The sequence below is a fragment of the Epinephelus moara genome, chromosome 1 (genome assembly GCF_006386435.1).
Source record: "Epinephelus moara isolate mb chromosome 1, YSFRI_EMoa_1.0, whole genome shotgun sequence".
In the NCBI taxonomy this organism is placed as follows: Eukaryota; Metazoa; Chordata; class Actinopteri; order Perciformes; family Serranidae; genus Epinephelus; species Epinephelus moara.
This window is the reverse complement of record NC_065506.1, coordinates 41,503,810-41,520,897: the sequence shown is the minus strand read 5'-3', so window position 1 is coordinate 41,520,897 and position 17,088 is coordinate 41,503,810. Positions and strand designations below refer to the sequence as shown.

Sequence of the window (17,088 nt, the reverse complement as noted above, 5' to 3'; positions counted from 1 at the left end):
TCTGTATTACTGTCCCAGGATCTGAAGCACGAAGTCAACACTTTAACAAAAGCACATAATTTGATCGTTTAATTGCCAATGGTAGAAAAATTATATACAAAAAGGGGAAAGCAGTAACATCCACATGAAATTGTGATTTTTTTTATGAAGATGCAAAGCATTGAATGTCAAAACAGATTATTTTTTTATGTGGAATTCCTCACACTGACAGTTGACTGACAGGAAATGGGAACTTGTGGACTTCTGCTATGCTCGTACGTAGATCCTTGTGCACACCACGTCATCGGCTCCAAAGGTCTGAAACGAGATTGAGTGGGAGAAGGAAAAAAATGCTTCACTTGAGTTTTTCTTGAATTGATCATGACACTCATTTTCTATCTTTGAGAACATACACAGAGCAAGGTTCAGACCAGTGTAAATCCATTAAAATCACAATCGTCTATCGTCTCTTCTCCAGTGCACAGTGTTGTCCTCAGCCTTCTGCTGTCTTGCCTTCACCAGGGTGACGTCTGACATTGTTCCGAGTTTCCTTACTTACAGTGAAATCAGTCATGTGACTCATAGGTTTGACACGAAGAACTGTTGAAAGAAGTCCCAGGGCCGTATTCACAAAGCTTCCTCGTACAAAGAGTTGCTTCTCGTGATGAAACTGAAAATTCTTAGAATTATGACATTTTCCTAGAATTTCCCCTTAAAATTAAGACTATGTCCTTGTAAAGAAGTTATTCACAGAGCCTTCTAGCCCTTAAAAGAGCTCTGTGAAAAACTGTTAGGAATAGAGAGGAGGACTTTTAAGAGTTTCTTAAAGAGAGGAGAAAATGGTGGGAACACAAAGAGGAAGAAATATTTTCTAGACCATGAATAACAGTGAGTAAATGAAATGTTACAGATTACATCATGCAGGAATAATACGTGTGGTTGATCTCATTAGGGAAACGCACATTTCTTCATGCTCTAATGACAGAAATAAAATAATCACAACACTAAGATATTAGTAAAACTGGAAAAATGCAACAGTGCAGCAGTGATGACTTGAGTCTGTCTCAACCTTCCATCAGCAGAGTGATCACACTAACAATGACAACGCATTAACAGTCAGCAGTTCATCTCATTTCCACTGGGTGTCCACACCCTGCAGGCTCACAGAAGGGCGTGTCTGTGACAACCAATCACATCTGTTAAAAGAATGCATCACACCTAGCAACAAGATCAACAACACGTCCTCACTAAGGTAAAAGTTTCTGTCCCTTCCTTGCTCAGAGTTGATCTGAGAGCATTCCTAAATCACTCCTAAGCTAGGACTCCTTACTTAAAGTTTTTGGGCTAAGTTAGACGCTCTCTGAAAGGATTCTCAGAATGTTTGTGAAAATTGGCCCCAGGAGAGGAAGGAGGACTTTAATATGGCTGAAAGGTTTCTTAAGCAGAGGAGAAAATGGTGGAAACACAAAGAGGTCAGAGTAATATTCTCCAAACACTGAATGACAGAATAAATTAAATGCTATACAATTAGATTGTGCAAGAATAATTTAATAATAGTTTGTGGTTGATCTGATGAGGGATACGCACAGTTTCCACCCAATGCAATATTGATATAACGCAAGAAATACAATGATCACAGCACGAGGATATTTATAAAACTAGAAAAATGCAGCAGTGCAGTGGTGATGACTTGGGTCTGTCTCAACCTTCCATCAGCAGAGTGATCACACTAACAATGATCCACTGGGTGTCCACTCCCTGCAGGCTCACAAAAGGGTGTGTCTGTGACAACCAATCACATCTGTTAAAAGAATACATCACACCTAGCAACAGGATCGACCACACCTCCACACTAAGGTAAAAGTTTCTGAGTTGCTCTGAGAACTTTCTTAAATCACTCCTAAGCTAGGACTCCTGACCAAATGTTTTTAGGCTAATTTAGGAGCTCTCTGAGAGTGTAATGAGATTATTTGTAAATACGGCCCCTGAACTCAACAGAAGTATTTTGTAGTTAAAGGTTTAGTTCCGATTTTTTTGAGGTGCAGTTGGATAAGGTACTTATTTAAAGTCTCCCAGTTTGGAGAAGCAGGCTGGAGTCCGACACAGGAGCTACACAATGTACTGCTGTGGAGGAAATTTGTTTCAGTGTACACGATATTTAAAATATTACACTCCTTTACCTTACTGTCTGACAGCGATTTCCATCGGGGAGCTGAAGCTGTTATATCGCTCTCTTTAAAGTCAGACTCCACCGAGAGAAACAGTGATTTACCATTGCTTAAATCTCAAACAGTTTGTGTCATTGGGTGACTTTGATGTTTAAAAGTCGTAGTTCAGAATCACCTCAATCACACAGTAACACAAACTAACTGATGGAGGCAGTGGTAGACCAGCAACTATTAGTGATCCTACATGGCACATGGTCTCCCCATTGACTGTTAGGTTAGGTGGGTTGGGCTTACCCAGGTGTAGAGCCTGTGTTAGTTTGAAAGGGGGTGTGCCAGAGTGATTAAGAGACAAATTGGAGCAGGTGTGTGACAGCAGTTGAGGAGAGATGTCTCTAAGTGCTGCAAGAGGGACATGTGGTGGAGTTTCCTCCCTTTCCCTGTGAAGATTTTTCAAATTATTGTCCACATGTTGAATGTCTACAAAAACACTGTTAATGGAGTACTGATGCTAAGCAATGCCGGACCACGGAGAGCAAGCTGACCGAGTGACGGCCGTCGGATCAGTGCCAAGACAGCAAGACACCAGGTAGGCCCACATCCCCTATCTTCAGCCAGATTACTATTTTTGTTAATGAAGGCTAGGGGCTTTGATGAGAGCACAGATGGGTACCTGAAGCCAAACAGTCTGATGTAAAGGTTAAGTGATGAACATTTTCTGATTATAGAGTACGCTTAAACTGTAAAATGCGTTTTGCTGCTGCCCGCGTCCACAGCAGGACACTGCTTAGCTTCTGTGGTCGTACTCCGGCTGCTTCTCCAAACTGGTGGCGTGCGGACTGGCATCGTCTGTATGTAATATACTGACTATGGATAAGTACCCAAGTTAAGGTCACCTAAAAGAATATTACTCGGGTAAAAGTCTTTACTGTTGTATAAAAAGTAATTTTACAATATTAAATGTGCACTGGGACACTTTAAAAACAGATGAAACTATGTCAGCCTGTAACGCTTGCAAGGATGCAGGACGAGGAGTAGTTTGGTCCACAGAAGATGCTGCACGTCTCCAGATGTGGAATATAAAACACAACAAATGGCAACAGTGTACAGCACAGAAACACTAAGGTTTTCCTCCAATTTTAAGTTAATCTGAAAGCGAGGGCTTCATAACCACACTGCAGGGCCATGCCAAAGTAAAAACAAAACTATATCAGTATATATTATACATAGGCTCTAGTGTGAACAGAAAGAGGACTGAGGCCCCATCAGAGCTGAAGTTGACCAGGAAGAGAACTGAGTCCTCTTTTAAATGAACTGACAATGTGAACACAAAAAGAGCTGAGTCCCTTTTCTGTTGATCCACTTTTTGGTGCACTTTAAGAGGACTGAGTTTGGTTTGTTTAAAAGGGACTATATGTGAGAACACCCTTAAAGTGGACCAACAGAAAAGGGACCCAGTTCTTATTGTGTTCACTGTCAGTTCATTTGAAAGAGGCCTCAGTTCTCTTCCTGGTAAACTTCAGCTCTGATTGCTTCGGTTCGCTTCAGAGGGGTCTGAGTTCTCTTGGAGTGTTCAGATTTACGCATGAAATGCTGAGTCACTGCTCTGAGTCCGCTTTGAGGGCTAAAAAGGACCAAGTGTGGAAAAACACCGTTAAATCCCCATTTCCACCGTGCAGTACGGTTCAGTTCTGTGGACGATAAACGAGGTGCAAACTTCCATCTGAATCACCAGTAATGAGGAAATGCAGTGAGTGCTGGACGGAGCAGTGAGTGACAACAACCCCGCCCACATTTAAGGGTACTGTTTGTGGTGGAAACGATAAATGGATCAAGGGTCTAGGTACCATGTCTGAAGGGTTACTTTGGTTCCATAAGGTACCATACTGAAAGTGTTTGGTGGAAACGGAGCTGAAGAGGACTGAGTTTGGTTTGTTTAAAAAGGACTTTATATGAAAACACCCTTAATGTTGTAGTTTGTTAATGTGGTGCCAATTTTAGATACTTGGTATACTACTGTGTAGGTCAGTAGTACATTTCTGCATCATATCATTTAATTGTGCGTCTAAATGTTATTTTAAATCAACTGTAGCGCTGGAATAATAAACTCCACTCAAGTATAAACATGTCAGGTTTTCATGTTTAGTAGCAGCTAAATTTCTTCGTCATATTCTCGCTGCTTTGTTACATTTCTACCACTAACTGCCTAAACCTCTAATATCATGATCTTAATTTGACACAGCTGCCCGCTTAAGAGACAGACGTGACAAAAACTGAGATGAGAATGGGGAGGAAACATTGGATGCCCGGGGTTAGGGGGTGGATGTGTCCGAGCCCAAAGATTTATGGGAGTCCCAGGGGCGTAGCGTTATGGCCAACTGCAGCTCCACACATCATCATTATCTCAGGCCATGCAGCGTGGTGGGACGGGGGAAGCGGGGCAGCGCGGTGAAAAATGAAGCTGAGGCGACTCCATCTGGCACGTGGCGCGATGCCGAGGGAGACATTAACTGGAGGTAACACCAGGGTCCATTGGCATTTCTCAACAGCATGATCAATGAGACCAATTAAAGCCCGCAGGAGGACACACACACACACACAGGCCTGGACCGCCAACACCATCATCACAGCCACACAGTCTCATCTGGCTCCAGTCCCATCATAAAGTAGCCCATGTAGGAGTGCATTTATCTTTAAAAAGTCAATATCTATTGGCTTAAAATGTAGAGTGAGTATATGAGGCTCCTCACATGGACAAGTAAGAGAGTAGTTTTTTATTCTCAGGCCTCTTCGCCTTTTTATTGTGGACTCTCCAAATGGTCTTTAACATCCAGCCCTCTTAGTTCACAGTGAGTGCACTGAGTCACCACATGTTGTCTTCATTAAGCTCCACATCCATCCATCCATCTCTCCCCAAGAGCCCAATCTCCTCATCTGCTGGCCGGCGCTTTTATTGAAGTTTATGTGCATTTCATTCTGTTTACACTGACGGATCGATCACAGTCCTCTGAACAGAGAGCAGAGGGAACTCGAGTTAGTAGAAGACGGGATCTCTTCATTTTTAGTTCCCTGCAGATCAGAGACACTCGACTTGTTTTGTTCAGGGGCCACTTCTGCAAAATGACAGGAGTCCAGCGGCACTTAATAAACAGATAATAATTGTAAGTATTTATGATAAATGAATTGCTGGTTTTCAGCTGTTCAACATTTGCTGTCCTCACTCATGTTTGCAAGAGGCAACATTTAATCTAAGTAGCCTCACACAGATCAGGTGCACGACACTGGGGCATTTCTAAAGCCCCTTTTACACAGAGATCCGGCCACAGGGCCGCTACAGAGTCCCTTCTTTATGCCACCTTTGCATTTTTACATAGAACCAAACAACCATGTCATGTCTTTGAATTTAATGAGGCTTCTATTTTGAACACAGGCATTTTTCTAAGGTGGCAGTCACTTATAAAGGCCCATTCTCTGCCCAACACATTGTTAAACATCCCGCTCTCTTTATGCCCCCCCCCACAGGCCCCACTGTCTGCCTGCACTGTCAGCTGTCATGCCAAATGACATTTTTAGGGGACCAATGTTCCAACTTTCATGACTTGAAAATGCACTGAGATAGTGACAACTGGGCGACGCCTTTGTTCAAAGAATCTGAGGTTACGCCATGCTTACATTTCCCATAGATTTTAATATCAACTAGATACTGGACCCCAAGATGGTGCCTATTCATTCCAACGGAGTTGCTCACCTGGCACATACACCAAACCATACTCCAGCTTTACTTCTCGTTTCACTTTTCTTACTTCTCACTGGCACCACCCACGAGTTCCCACTTGGCTCATAGACTTAATCTTGTCACAGTTTTTTTTAATCACTTTTCTCCACTCTAGAAAATTTTTGCAAATATGAAAACTTCATGGATCAAAAATGCAGGACAGATTCATTATTGATTCTGTTTGCAGTTCAAGGTGTCCTGTCAACAGTTTTATGTCGTGTTCACACCAAACGCAATGTGAATTTTTGTGTCGTTAGTGTTGACCTGCTTCATGCCCAGGTGAAATCGCTGAATTGATGAATAAACTTCTGTCAGTATATCCTTGGTATCATACGTCCCTGGAGGATGTCAATGCTGATTGGTCGCTGAAATTCAGATTTTTCAACTCTTGTGAAAAAGCATGATTCAAAATCACGCTACTTGCTTCATTTGCGCCGCTCAGTTTAAAGATTTTGTGTCATTTGCGTCACGTCACACTGCGTTACATCCATCACGCTGCCCGGCAGATATTTACGTTTAATCACGTCTTAACGTTGACTTAACATGTAATTACCTCACACAAATTGGTTTATTTGCGCCTGGCGTGAACACAACATTACAGATTTCTCCTTTATAATGGTGACTTATGGAGAAAATGTTTTTTGGGCCTCAAGGGATTTTTTTGCTGCAATACCATGAGTGGCCACTGGGAAAAATATGCTGCAAGGCTGAGTGGCGTTCCCAGAGGGCCGACGTTACCTAACCAACTTTAGCCTGGTAGCCGTGGAAGTGACTTGTCAATGGACGGCACCAACCTGTCATTCAAAGAGGCCACGCCCATAATAATACACAACCTTGAGCCTTGATATAATTCAAACAGGTGAGATATATAAAAAATAATAATAAATCCCACTTGTACATTTGTCATAAATGGGGAAATTAGCTATAGAGACCCAAACTGTTTTATTTCTCCTGTAAAGTTGGGCATTTAAACATGGGCGTCTATGGAGGTTGACTTTTGGAGACAGCCTCAAGTGGCCATTAGAGGAACTGCAGTTTTTGGTTTCATTTTTTAGTTGAGAGGTTGCTGCTTGATTTAAATCAAAACTTTTGTTAACAGAATTTTATAGAAACTTTAAACTGGACTTGATAACTGGGGGATGTGAACTTCTAGTGATGTCAGCCTCCAGATTACTATTAAAATATTTCACAGTCCATTTCACCTCAGAGCCAAATATTTCTGCTTCAACATCATTCAAATCTTGAAATCTAAACGGTGCGTTAAATTGAGGTTTAATATGAGGGGGAGTTTTTGTTTGAATGACACATCAGGCCTCTCCCTCCTCACTGGTATCACATTAAAACTTATGAACCTTTCTTTGAAAATAAAAATTCCAGTGATTCAACCCCACATGCCGATCAGATTACAGCCTATCACTCCAATGTGGACGGACAGACGTCCACACCCTTATCTTGAATAAAAACAGATTTGGTCCTGTTCAAAGTTTTTGTTCCCTGTTTGAGTCCAAATTACAGCCCCTCTCAAATGTTTTCCTGATTGCCTCTCTGCAGAGGTGAGTCACAGTCAGTAAAGAGATCCACATCACAACCAAACTGGACTCTGCTTTGTTGTCCATCTGGCCTATAAATCCAAACAGGCCCAGATGTTGACAGAAAAAAACCGGCTCTGTCTCAGTGATCGTGCATTCCCGGGAACTGGAGGCAGACGTGTTTCTGATGAATGCAAGACCACGAAATGTTGTCTAACAACAAAAGCATGGCAGTGAAATGTTAATCTAGATTTCAAAGGAATACATTAAGTTTCCCTGAGGAGCTCCTGAATGCAACAAATAACTCGCATGCTTTCAGCCTTTTGTGCGTTTTTTCTTCCAAAAAACAAAAGGCACTTTTGCTGCGTCTGGAAAACCTCTCTATTAACATGATTTGCTATCAATGTCTTTTTATTTCTTGACAGGAACAAATAATGAAACTAAAAAACAATGCATCATGATAATATGCTCTCTCTCAGATGCAGGCATGTTTATCCACACCCTCATTTGGCAAACAAAGGAAATACAAGAAATAAATGGAGTTTCTAAATGGCCATGGGAGCTCGGAACATTTCTGAGGAACTACGTAGCATTTTTGGAAAATATTGACCAGATCATTTAACATTTTCACATCTGCTGTCACCACCTAGTTACGGCCTCTCTTGACCATCTGTCCAGTTCTAGTTTGTTCGTCTGCCATGATTCTTTCGATATATCCTCCATCATTGGGAAATAAGCTTTATTTGATTCCTGGCAGAGAGTTAGACGATCAATACCACTATTGTGTCTTTGCAGAAAATATGAAGCTATATATATCTTGCTTGCTTATACAAAAAAAAAGAGCAACAACGAAGGGTTATCTTTATAATTCACTGATCTACAAAACATTTCTCGATTAATTAATCAGCTTTTGGTCTACAATATGTCAGCAAATGGTTGAAAACAGCCCTGACGTCCAAGCTGACGTCTTCAAATGTCTCAACAACACACCCATGACCATAATATCAATATGTGACGAGATCGAAGTGAGAATATGTTTGTATCTCGGGGTATTGTTCACGGGTGAGGGTAAAATGGAGCGTGATTGGCGGTTTGGTGTGGCATCAGCAGTGATGTGGGTGCAGCGCTGGACCTTTTAGGTAAGGAGGGAGCTGAATCAGAAGGCAAAGCTTTCGATTTACCAGTCCATCTACGTCCCAACCCTTGCTTATGGTCATGAGCTTTGGGTAATGACCGAAAGAATGAGATCACGGATAGAAGCAGCCAAAATGAGGTTCCTCTGAAGGGTGGCTGGGCCCAGCCTTAGAGATAGGGTGAGGAGCTCAGACATCCGGAGGAGAGCTGCTGATCCTTTGTGTCAGAAGGGGCCAGTTGAGGTGGTTCAGGCACCAATGTCCAATTGGTAGGAGGCCCTGAGGTAGACCCTGAACATGCTAGACAGATTATATATCTCATCTGGCCTGAGAACGCCTTGGGATCCCCCAGGAGGAGCTGGAAATCATTTCTGGGGAGAGGGATTCTGGAGTACTGGGCTCAGCCTGCTGCACCCGCGACCCGGCCCCAGATAAGCAGATGAAAATGGATGGAGGTATGAGAGAGGTATCAACCCCCTCCTCTATCTCTTGCCAAAAAAAGCAAATGAGCGCACTTTTCAAAAATGTTCTATTCAACAGTGTTTCTGATGCAAATTGCGGACTGTCCCTTTAAATAATCCATTGTCTCTTATTGGCAGAAAGAAAGGTAGAAGCAGGAAATGTCTCATGTGGTTTAAGACTGCGACCTCCAAATGTGACACCCCATAAAGGCTTTGTACACTTGATTAATTCTCTTTTATTTTCTCACTATATTTCTACTTACAGTAAAGTTAAAAAAAACAACAACTACTCACCAGTATGAGTTCGTCCCCGTTGAGTTCTCGGGTCCAGAAGGTCTTCGGGCCGTTCCCGCTCAGCAGAGTCTGTTTGCAGTAAATCTTGTTTTCTGTTTCCCAAGTGGCCAAACTCTGTAGAAAAGCAGCACACTAATGAGGTTTCCTTTGTTTATCCCCTCAGTTTCACCTGGCTAACAGGACGTCGGCAGTAAGGCAAAGTGATAGACGAGCGATCGATGGGGACACTGTGTTTATCTCTTTGTCAGACTTCAAGGGAGGCTTGCATTTTTTTAGAAGAACTACAGTTTTTTTTTTTTAAATAGTGCCTTTTAACAGACTTCCTTGCAAATAGTTTCCTTTAATTTGAATCAAATATGAGTCTTAAAGGGACAATTTTACACACAAAGTTCAGTTTAGTCGTCAGTTTACAGTTTTTACAGAGACATTGCTGCGTTTCCAGTTGGGATTGTGCCCCCAAAGTGGGTATTTTAAGCCAAAACATGACTCTTTTTAACCATAACCAAGTGGTTTGGTGCCTAAACCTAACTAAACATTTACCACAGTGTTGTATAATTTAAAGTTTTAATGTATATGCAACATAAAAATGGGGGTTTCCAAAGTCTTAGACAAAAACCCCAATGACCCTCTCTGCATTTGCCAGGTAGAGAGGGTCATCGGTGTTGAGTTGCATTTTGGGAAATGTAGGCTCTAGTGTTTTTGGAGTTTAACCCAAATTAAGGACTAAAAGTCAGTATATATATCTCATCTTCTACTGCTGTGATTTTGACCGTTCCTTTTTTCAATTCATCTCTCGCTAGGATGTCGATACACCTGAGTATCGTGATATTATGTTTACTGTATTGATCCTCAAAAATATTGTATAGATTTTTAATTAATACTTTACATACAAAGATTTGCGGCAGTGGCTCTTTTTTTAATTAATTTAATCAGATTACCTTACACTTTCTGCCGTCCACCGTCTCCTCATTAAACTCCTCTCCAATGCGGAAGTTGATCTCCGTGGTGCGGACTGTGGTAGAGGTCTTGATGTAGAATTGCTCGTCGGTCTGCCTTATCTCAACGTGGGGCTTGGATGCAGCCACCACCGCTACCCTCCTCAGCATGGCGTTCACACCTGAAAACACGTACAGAGCTTTCTGTGAGTCTGCAGTATGAAGATAAAGTAGGGCTGATGAGTCTGAAGTATAATAACCTGTTGTACAAAATAGGACTGGGTATTGTAAAGGGATACTGATACCAATAGAGTACTTAACTCCCATACTGGAGTCATGTGTAGTATGGCCATACTTATAAACGTGTTGGTGGTGTCTCTACACACTGAACGGCCAAACCCAACACTTGACTTCACCACACCATAGATTGAATGTGTTTTAGCCGCTGCTGCGGGAGTGTGAGCGCCGCACCAGATCCATGGGACAGAATCCATTGGCTGCACACGTACGCACATACACTGTAGTAAATATATGAAACCAAATGTAGCAATACTTCACTTTAGATTTCATAACACATGAAGACGTGATTTACTTTGTAAGTAATGAGATGTAACCCTTCTCATTACCCTTACCCTAACACTAACTACCTCTCTTTTAACATAATACTCAATAGCTACTGATAGCTAATTGTTAACCTAGCATTAGCATAAGTAACGAGATGTAGCCTTTCCATTACCCTTACCCTAACATTAACCACCTCTCTTTTAACGTAATACTTCATAGCTAGCTAATCGCTAACTTAGCAGTTTTGTCAGCACTTCCGTCGGGTCCATGTCATTGGTTCAACAGCCCATTGGTTCGACATCCCATTAGTCCGACTGTCCGCGGTGCTGAACGGCTCGCGGCGGGCGTATGGTGCGCCGCGACCGGCTTGAGGCGGAGCAGGCTCACAGCTTATGTGTTTGTCACTTTCTTTTTCATTTTAACCCACACCATGATCTTTTCCTGACCCTAACCAAGTGTTTTTTGTGCCTAAACCTAACCAGACCTTAACCACAGGGCATCATGATGATTTCGGAACGGACTTCGGAACAATGAGTTTAATATGGTCGAATCAATGGGCTGTCGAACCAATGGGCCGTTCCCCTTCCGTCCCCGGGCCAAGAGGGGCTGTTCGTGGACTGACGTGTAGGTTAAGATGGGTGAGTTTAGCTAGAAGGCGGGTCATGTAGCTGCTCCAGCTGCAGTTGAACCTACTCGACACACAGTGACAGTGCTAAATGTTAGCATCATACAGCTACCAGCTTTAACGATAGAATGGAGCCGTTTTGGTTTCAGTTTGAGTTTGTTAGGACCACGTAACGTCTCAGTGTCCAGTGTTAGCAGCAGCTGCTGGAACTGCTCCGGAGATGGCAGCAACAGAAAGTTTGTCGATCCAGCGGGCAGTTGGGACGTATTGAATTCAGACCCGCGGTGCTAAAAGGATCAAATGCAGGTATCGTTTGACTGGAGACGTTTCGATACTACTTGGTACTGGGTTAATTTGATCTTTAGCTTTAAGCTATGGATTACCGACATGTAGCCCAAGAACAAAACTACTTTTTCCCACCTATTGCCACTAAGCATAAAAACTACTTTCCCCATATTTTATCATCTGACTTTGAGTTGTGTCACCTCATATTTCCTGTCTGCCTCTGGCGCCAAAAAGGTGTTAAGAAAAAAAAATTCTGTTTCAGACATCAAAGTTGGCGTATTTACCAGAGGAATGCGTACAGGTATAGTTATCCACTGTGAAAACAAATCACTTCTTAGTTGTCAGAAGATTTTACAGTATTGGTTTTCATATATAAGAAAAGATCCTCCAGCAGCTGCGACTTAGATTGTTATCAGCAGATGTTGCGAATATGGAGGGTGCAGTGACAAGGTGATGAGGGGCAGGAATGCTGCTTTGTTTAGCTCTCCTGTAGATCATGATAGATTCTGTCCTCCGAATGAGCGGAAGAGCTATTAACCCTCTGTCACACAGTTACAGTACAAACAATCAGAGCAGAGAGCACCTCAGTCTGTTTCCCGTCCATCACTCACATGCAGCGACTGCTCACAAGTTTGTTGTCTCGTACTGAAATTAAAACCAGGTCCACTTTGGAACAAGGGGTATTAAATTTGTCTCATGCAACCAGACGTCCATATGGAGAACAATTAAAACTGCAGCTAAAACCTGAGCTGTTGATTGGTGGAACAATGGCACAAAAGATCACCTTTAATTGGAGATATTTTGTGTGAATTTAATCAGATTTATTCGTCTGTTGCCATCATATAAAATGCTTTCAATGTACGTTTATTTTCTCCAATTTGTACCTCATGTTTGACACATTTTGTATATTTTATTTGCAGTTTTCTTTTTCTTGTGCAGTTTTTTAAAATTTCAATATCAGTCAACTCAGCATGCATTTCAAAATAAACCTTGATTGCAGTCTATCTATATTCCAGTGCAGATAAAAGACCCCTTTCATGTTCACTCAGTGGATTAATTCCAAAAAAACCCTCTTGTTATATCACATTCAAAGATTCACAGGAAAAAAAAGTGAATTATTCTCACCCAGGGCTTTGAGCAGCTCTTCGAAATTCTCGCTGGTTTTCATTTTCCAGGTCCCTGCAAAATTGGGCATTTTTCTTGTGGGGTTGTGAATGTGTGTGTCAGCCTTTCGTCTCCTGTCGTCTGTCTCCTCCGCTCCCTTTTCTTCTGGCTATTTTTCTCCCTCCTGTGCTCCCTCCCTCTCTCCCTCCTTCCCTCCTCCCTGTGTGCAATGAACCCACACAGCAGACCAAGCCCCTTCTACCTCAGCCTCCTCTCCCACACATTAATGACACACACACACACACACACTCACACACAGACACACACGTTGTTCTCATTGGAGATTCATCTTAATGACAGTGCTTAATTATGATTCAGCTCATCTGATCTGAGGTTTAGTGGAACTTAATGGTGCATTTATAGAAATATTTCTTTACCTATATATATTTACGATATAAGCATCAGTCTTTCCATCACAGATGTCTCCTTTGCATCCATAACTGAATATATGGAGGGTTCAGGACCTCGAGTTAAAGGGTCACTCCACCCCAAAAACACATCTTCTCACTTACCTTCAGTTGTATCTCTTCATGCACATCATTTTATTTGCCCGGGTTTTCAGACATCAGTCTGGTGCTCCATTAAAAATTCAACAGCTACTTATTTTTTCCAGTCGTAGTGTCGGAGTTAAATCTACAGACCTTGTCTCTTTTTATTTGAAAGAAAGTAGCTCCAGTAAAAACTTTACACAGTTTTTATGGGGACACAGTGCTGCAGATGGTTTTAGTCACTTTTGTATGGTGTGAGCACCATAAACAAAATTCCATTCACCTTCATCATGGGAGGTAGAGGAGGAGAAGACAAATAATAGATGTTTGTCAGGGAGCAAAGTACTCTGAAATTATCTGCTTGTCTAAACAGATACCACTATTGTTTTCTTTTCTTTTGTTTGCTTGTGTATTTAATTATTGATTAATTAATGTAATTTGGGTTAATCCGCTTTTGGTGGAAAGCACTAAACAATCCTGAAATAAGTTGAAAAACGTTTTTTAGTCCTTTAATTCTCAAACAGGTTCACTTTTTTTTTTACGTTTATTGTAAAATGATTCTCATATGTCCTTTTGTTCAGTGGAACCGTTTTAGTCACTTTACAGAACTAATTTCTTAAGTCCAGCTGAAAATAAAGGTTGTGTGTGTAAAATTTTGGGGGATTTAGTGGCATCTAGCAGTGAAGAGTGCAGATTGCAACCAGCTGAAACTTCTCCTAGTTGGGATTTCATTAGTGTTCATTGTTCAGGAGGTTTTTAGCAGGAGCTGAATTATCCACAGAGGTTTCGTCATCTGTAAAACAAACACACGCAGTGGTTCAAACCAGAAAAACCACTGAATAAAGCAGTTTCATGTAAAAATCTGGGGTTTTTTGGCGCTGTTCGGCTTGTCACAGAGCAACCTGGTCTTACTTTGAAGTCGTCGAAATCCATCGATTGGGCAGTGACTTGCATCGCCAGACAGTGATGAAAAAAGCGTCCTTAAATGTCGGCTTGATCTGCGTCCGGTTGCCGTTATAGTTTATCGGTGCCTGGTGGCATTAGGGGGAAACGTGGTGGGACAAGGACGAAAGTTAAGGTGGCGAAAGTCTGAGAGGGGTGGTGGATGGGTCCAACAAACATTAACCTTCATCTGGGAGAGCGGTGTTCACGTTCTGTAAGATTCTAAAGCCAAACCCTGTTCTTTTTTCCTAAACCTATCCACGTAAACCTAAACACGTGCATTGAAGGGAAAAAAAAGTCAATTTGCGGTGTTGTACTGATGTAGTGCTTTTATTTTGAAAGAAACTGTATGCAAACTACATTTCCTGTGAAAACAGAAGAGTATTTTGAAAGAAGACAGTGCATGTAACAGGCTGAACATGACACAGTGTCCCAGAATATCAACATTCAACACACAGGGTACCTTGCACGTTGTATCTGGACGCGGAAAGTCCATGACCAAATGTTTATGTGATGAGGTCAAATGAGTGACAAATGTCCCTATCTAGAGCCAGTGTTTGGTTTGTCCGTTCTGGGCTACTGTAGAAACATGGTGGTGCAATATGGTGATCTCCGTAGAGGAGGACCCACTCCCTATGTAGATATAAACGACTCATTCTAAGGTAACGAAAACATGACAGTTTTTATTTTAAGGTGATTATACACTAAAGAAAACATACATATTTGCGTAACTCAGACGGCTGAAGCCTCATTTCTGACCAGTATAAAGAGGAGAAACATTTACAGCGACCAAAAACTGTTTACGGGCTCGTGAGTGTTGTTTTAAGGCAGACTTGTAAAAATGTGAATCTTTTAAAAAATTAAATATTTGCATTGATGCACAATTAATCTCCTCTTATCGAAGATGTCGACACAGATAATGAATGCTCCCTTCTCAAATTTGCTTTGCTGCTTTTTAAGTCTCAAAAATGTGGCTGAAGCTGCGAATAAGATTACACAACACCGCCGCTCCAGTACAATTCTCATGCTTTGACTATCACAGCTTTCATCACACACACACACACACACACTTGCACATCTACCACCGTCACATCCCATGAGAGTGAGAGGCCCTTCCTCTAACCCCGGCCGAGTCAGATTTGTTTCCTCTCCGACAGCCCCTCATCAATCTTTATGACAAAGTGCCTTCCAGACACCGCCTGATAATTAATGTATGGAGCAGAGCAGGGAGCACTCCGTCATCCCAGCATGAAGTGTCAGCTTCACCAGGCCTCCTTGTTTCTTTCATTCGTCAGGAGATCTGTTTGGGTGGTTTCATGTCCAAAAGGGAAAGTAAGTTTGAGGATTCGTGACGAGCATGAAGGGGAAGATGTGGGAATGTGAGGGCATTTTTCTGCTGCCATCTGCCGTCCTGTTTATGAAAACTAGCTATAAATAATAATACCTTCTGGTATTTTCATGGCTTTAAAAGGTTTAATCTGACTTTAAATCCTGCTTTAAAAGAGCACATTCAATGTTTTGTAAGTTTTACACACTACAATGTCTGAAAAAATTCAAAAAAGATCATCACTTTTGTTTTTTATTTTAACATAGAAATCAGTTTTATCACAAAAAATATTTTTCTAATATACAACAAGCACCAGGAGAAAGAAATTGCACAGCAGGTCAAATATTTATTTCACTTTTATTCAGCTGAAGAATCGTACTGAATGTCGCGGGGCATTCCTCGCAGTCAAATCAGGCTCAGACACTGGATTTAAACCACTTTGCCTCCGTAGATCCTTTCATCTCATTACCTGACGCACATAATGAGATATGACCTTTGGTGTCAGTGTATCACCTTCAGTAAGACGTATGGACGCCCCACAGATATGAGAACATCAAGCAAACACATTAACTTCTCCCATTTTCTGCTCCCAGACCACCTGAACTGCACAGTGAACTCCCCGGGGACAATACCAACACACAATATTGGTGTGTTTTCTTTTTCTTAATGTGACAGTTAATATACACAAATCCTCTTCCTGCATAAACACTGCTCAACTTAAATTATGTTCCTATGTCGTGTTTGTGCCTCAAAGATTCTGCATTGAGGAGGACGCAAGAGTTGTTTTTTTTTAGTGTTTTTTAAAAATGTATTATTTATGCCCCGATTCCACCGAAATAAATGTATTTTATGTATATTGTAAATTTTATTTATGCAAAAGGTGCTATATTTCTTCAGCTTTGTCTTCAGTTTCTTCTTCTTCAGCTTTTTCTTCAGTTTCTTCTTCTTCAGCTTCTTCAGTTTCTTCTTCAGCTTCTTTTTCTTTAGTTTCTTCTTCAGCTTTTTCTTCTTCTTCTTCAGCTTCTTTTTCTTTAGTTTCTTCTTCTTCAGCTTCTTTTTCTTTAGTTTCTTCTTCTTCAGTTTCTTCTTCAGCTTCTTCTTCAGTTTCTTCTTCAGCTTTTTCTTCTTCAGCTTCTTCTTCAGTTTCTTCTTCTTCAGCTTCTTCTTCTTCTTCAGCTTCTTCAGTTTCTTCTTCTTCTTCAGCTTCTTCAGTTTCTTCTTCAGCTTTTTCTTCTTCTTCTCAAGCTTCTTCTTCAGTTTCTCCTTCTTCTTCTTCAGCTTCTTTTTCTTCTTCAGCTTCTTCTTCTTCTCCAGCTTCTTCTTAGTTTGTTCTTCTTCAGTTTCTTCTTCTTCTTCGTCAGCTTTTTCTTCTTCTGCTTCTTCTATTTAACCAGGTAAAAGTCTCATTGAGATTTAAAATCT

The 17,088-nt window shown here is 41.4% G+C and overlaps 1 protein-coding gene across 1 annotated transcript; it reads right to left on the bottom strand.

The window, feature by feature from the left end:
- Positions 1–54: 54 nt before the first annotated feature.
- On the bottom strand, positions 55–13,047 carry LOC126404577 (cellular retinoic acid-binding protein 1). Its single transcript, XM_050067961.1, has 4 exons — positions 12,871–13,047; positions 10,275–10,453; positions 9,337–9,450; positions 55–297 (listed from the first exon to the last, which is right to left on the bottom strand). Exons 1-4 carry the CDS (start codon positions 12,938–12,940, stop codon positions 247–249), a joined length of 414 nt encoding a protein of 137 aa, XP_049923918.1. The 5' UTR covers positions 12,941–13,047; the 3' UTR covers positions 55–246.
- Positions 13,048–17,088: the final 4,041 nt, after the last annotated feature.

What these genes read in the sequence shown, in the direction of transcription:
- LOC126404577 (XM_050067961.1), bottom strand. Translation starts at nt 12,940, where the DNA reads ATGCCCAATTTTGCAGGGACCTGGAAAATGAAAACCAGCGAGAATTTC. An exon ending in AGAGCTGCTCAAAGCCCTGG is followed by an intron (nt 10,454 to 12,870) that starts GTGAGAATAATT and finishes ACGTGTTTTCAG; the next exon opens with GTGTGAACGCCATGCTGAGG. An exon ending in TGGACGGCAGAAAGTGTAAG is followed by an intron (nt 9,451 to 10,274) that starts GTAATCTGATTA and finishes GCTTTTCTACAG; the next exon opens with AGTTTGGCCACTTGGGAAAC.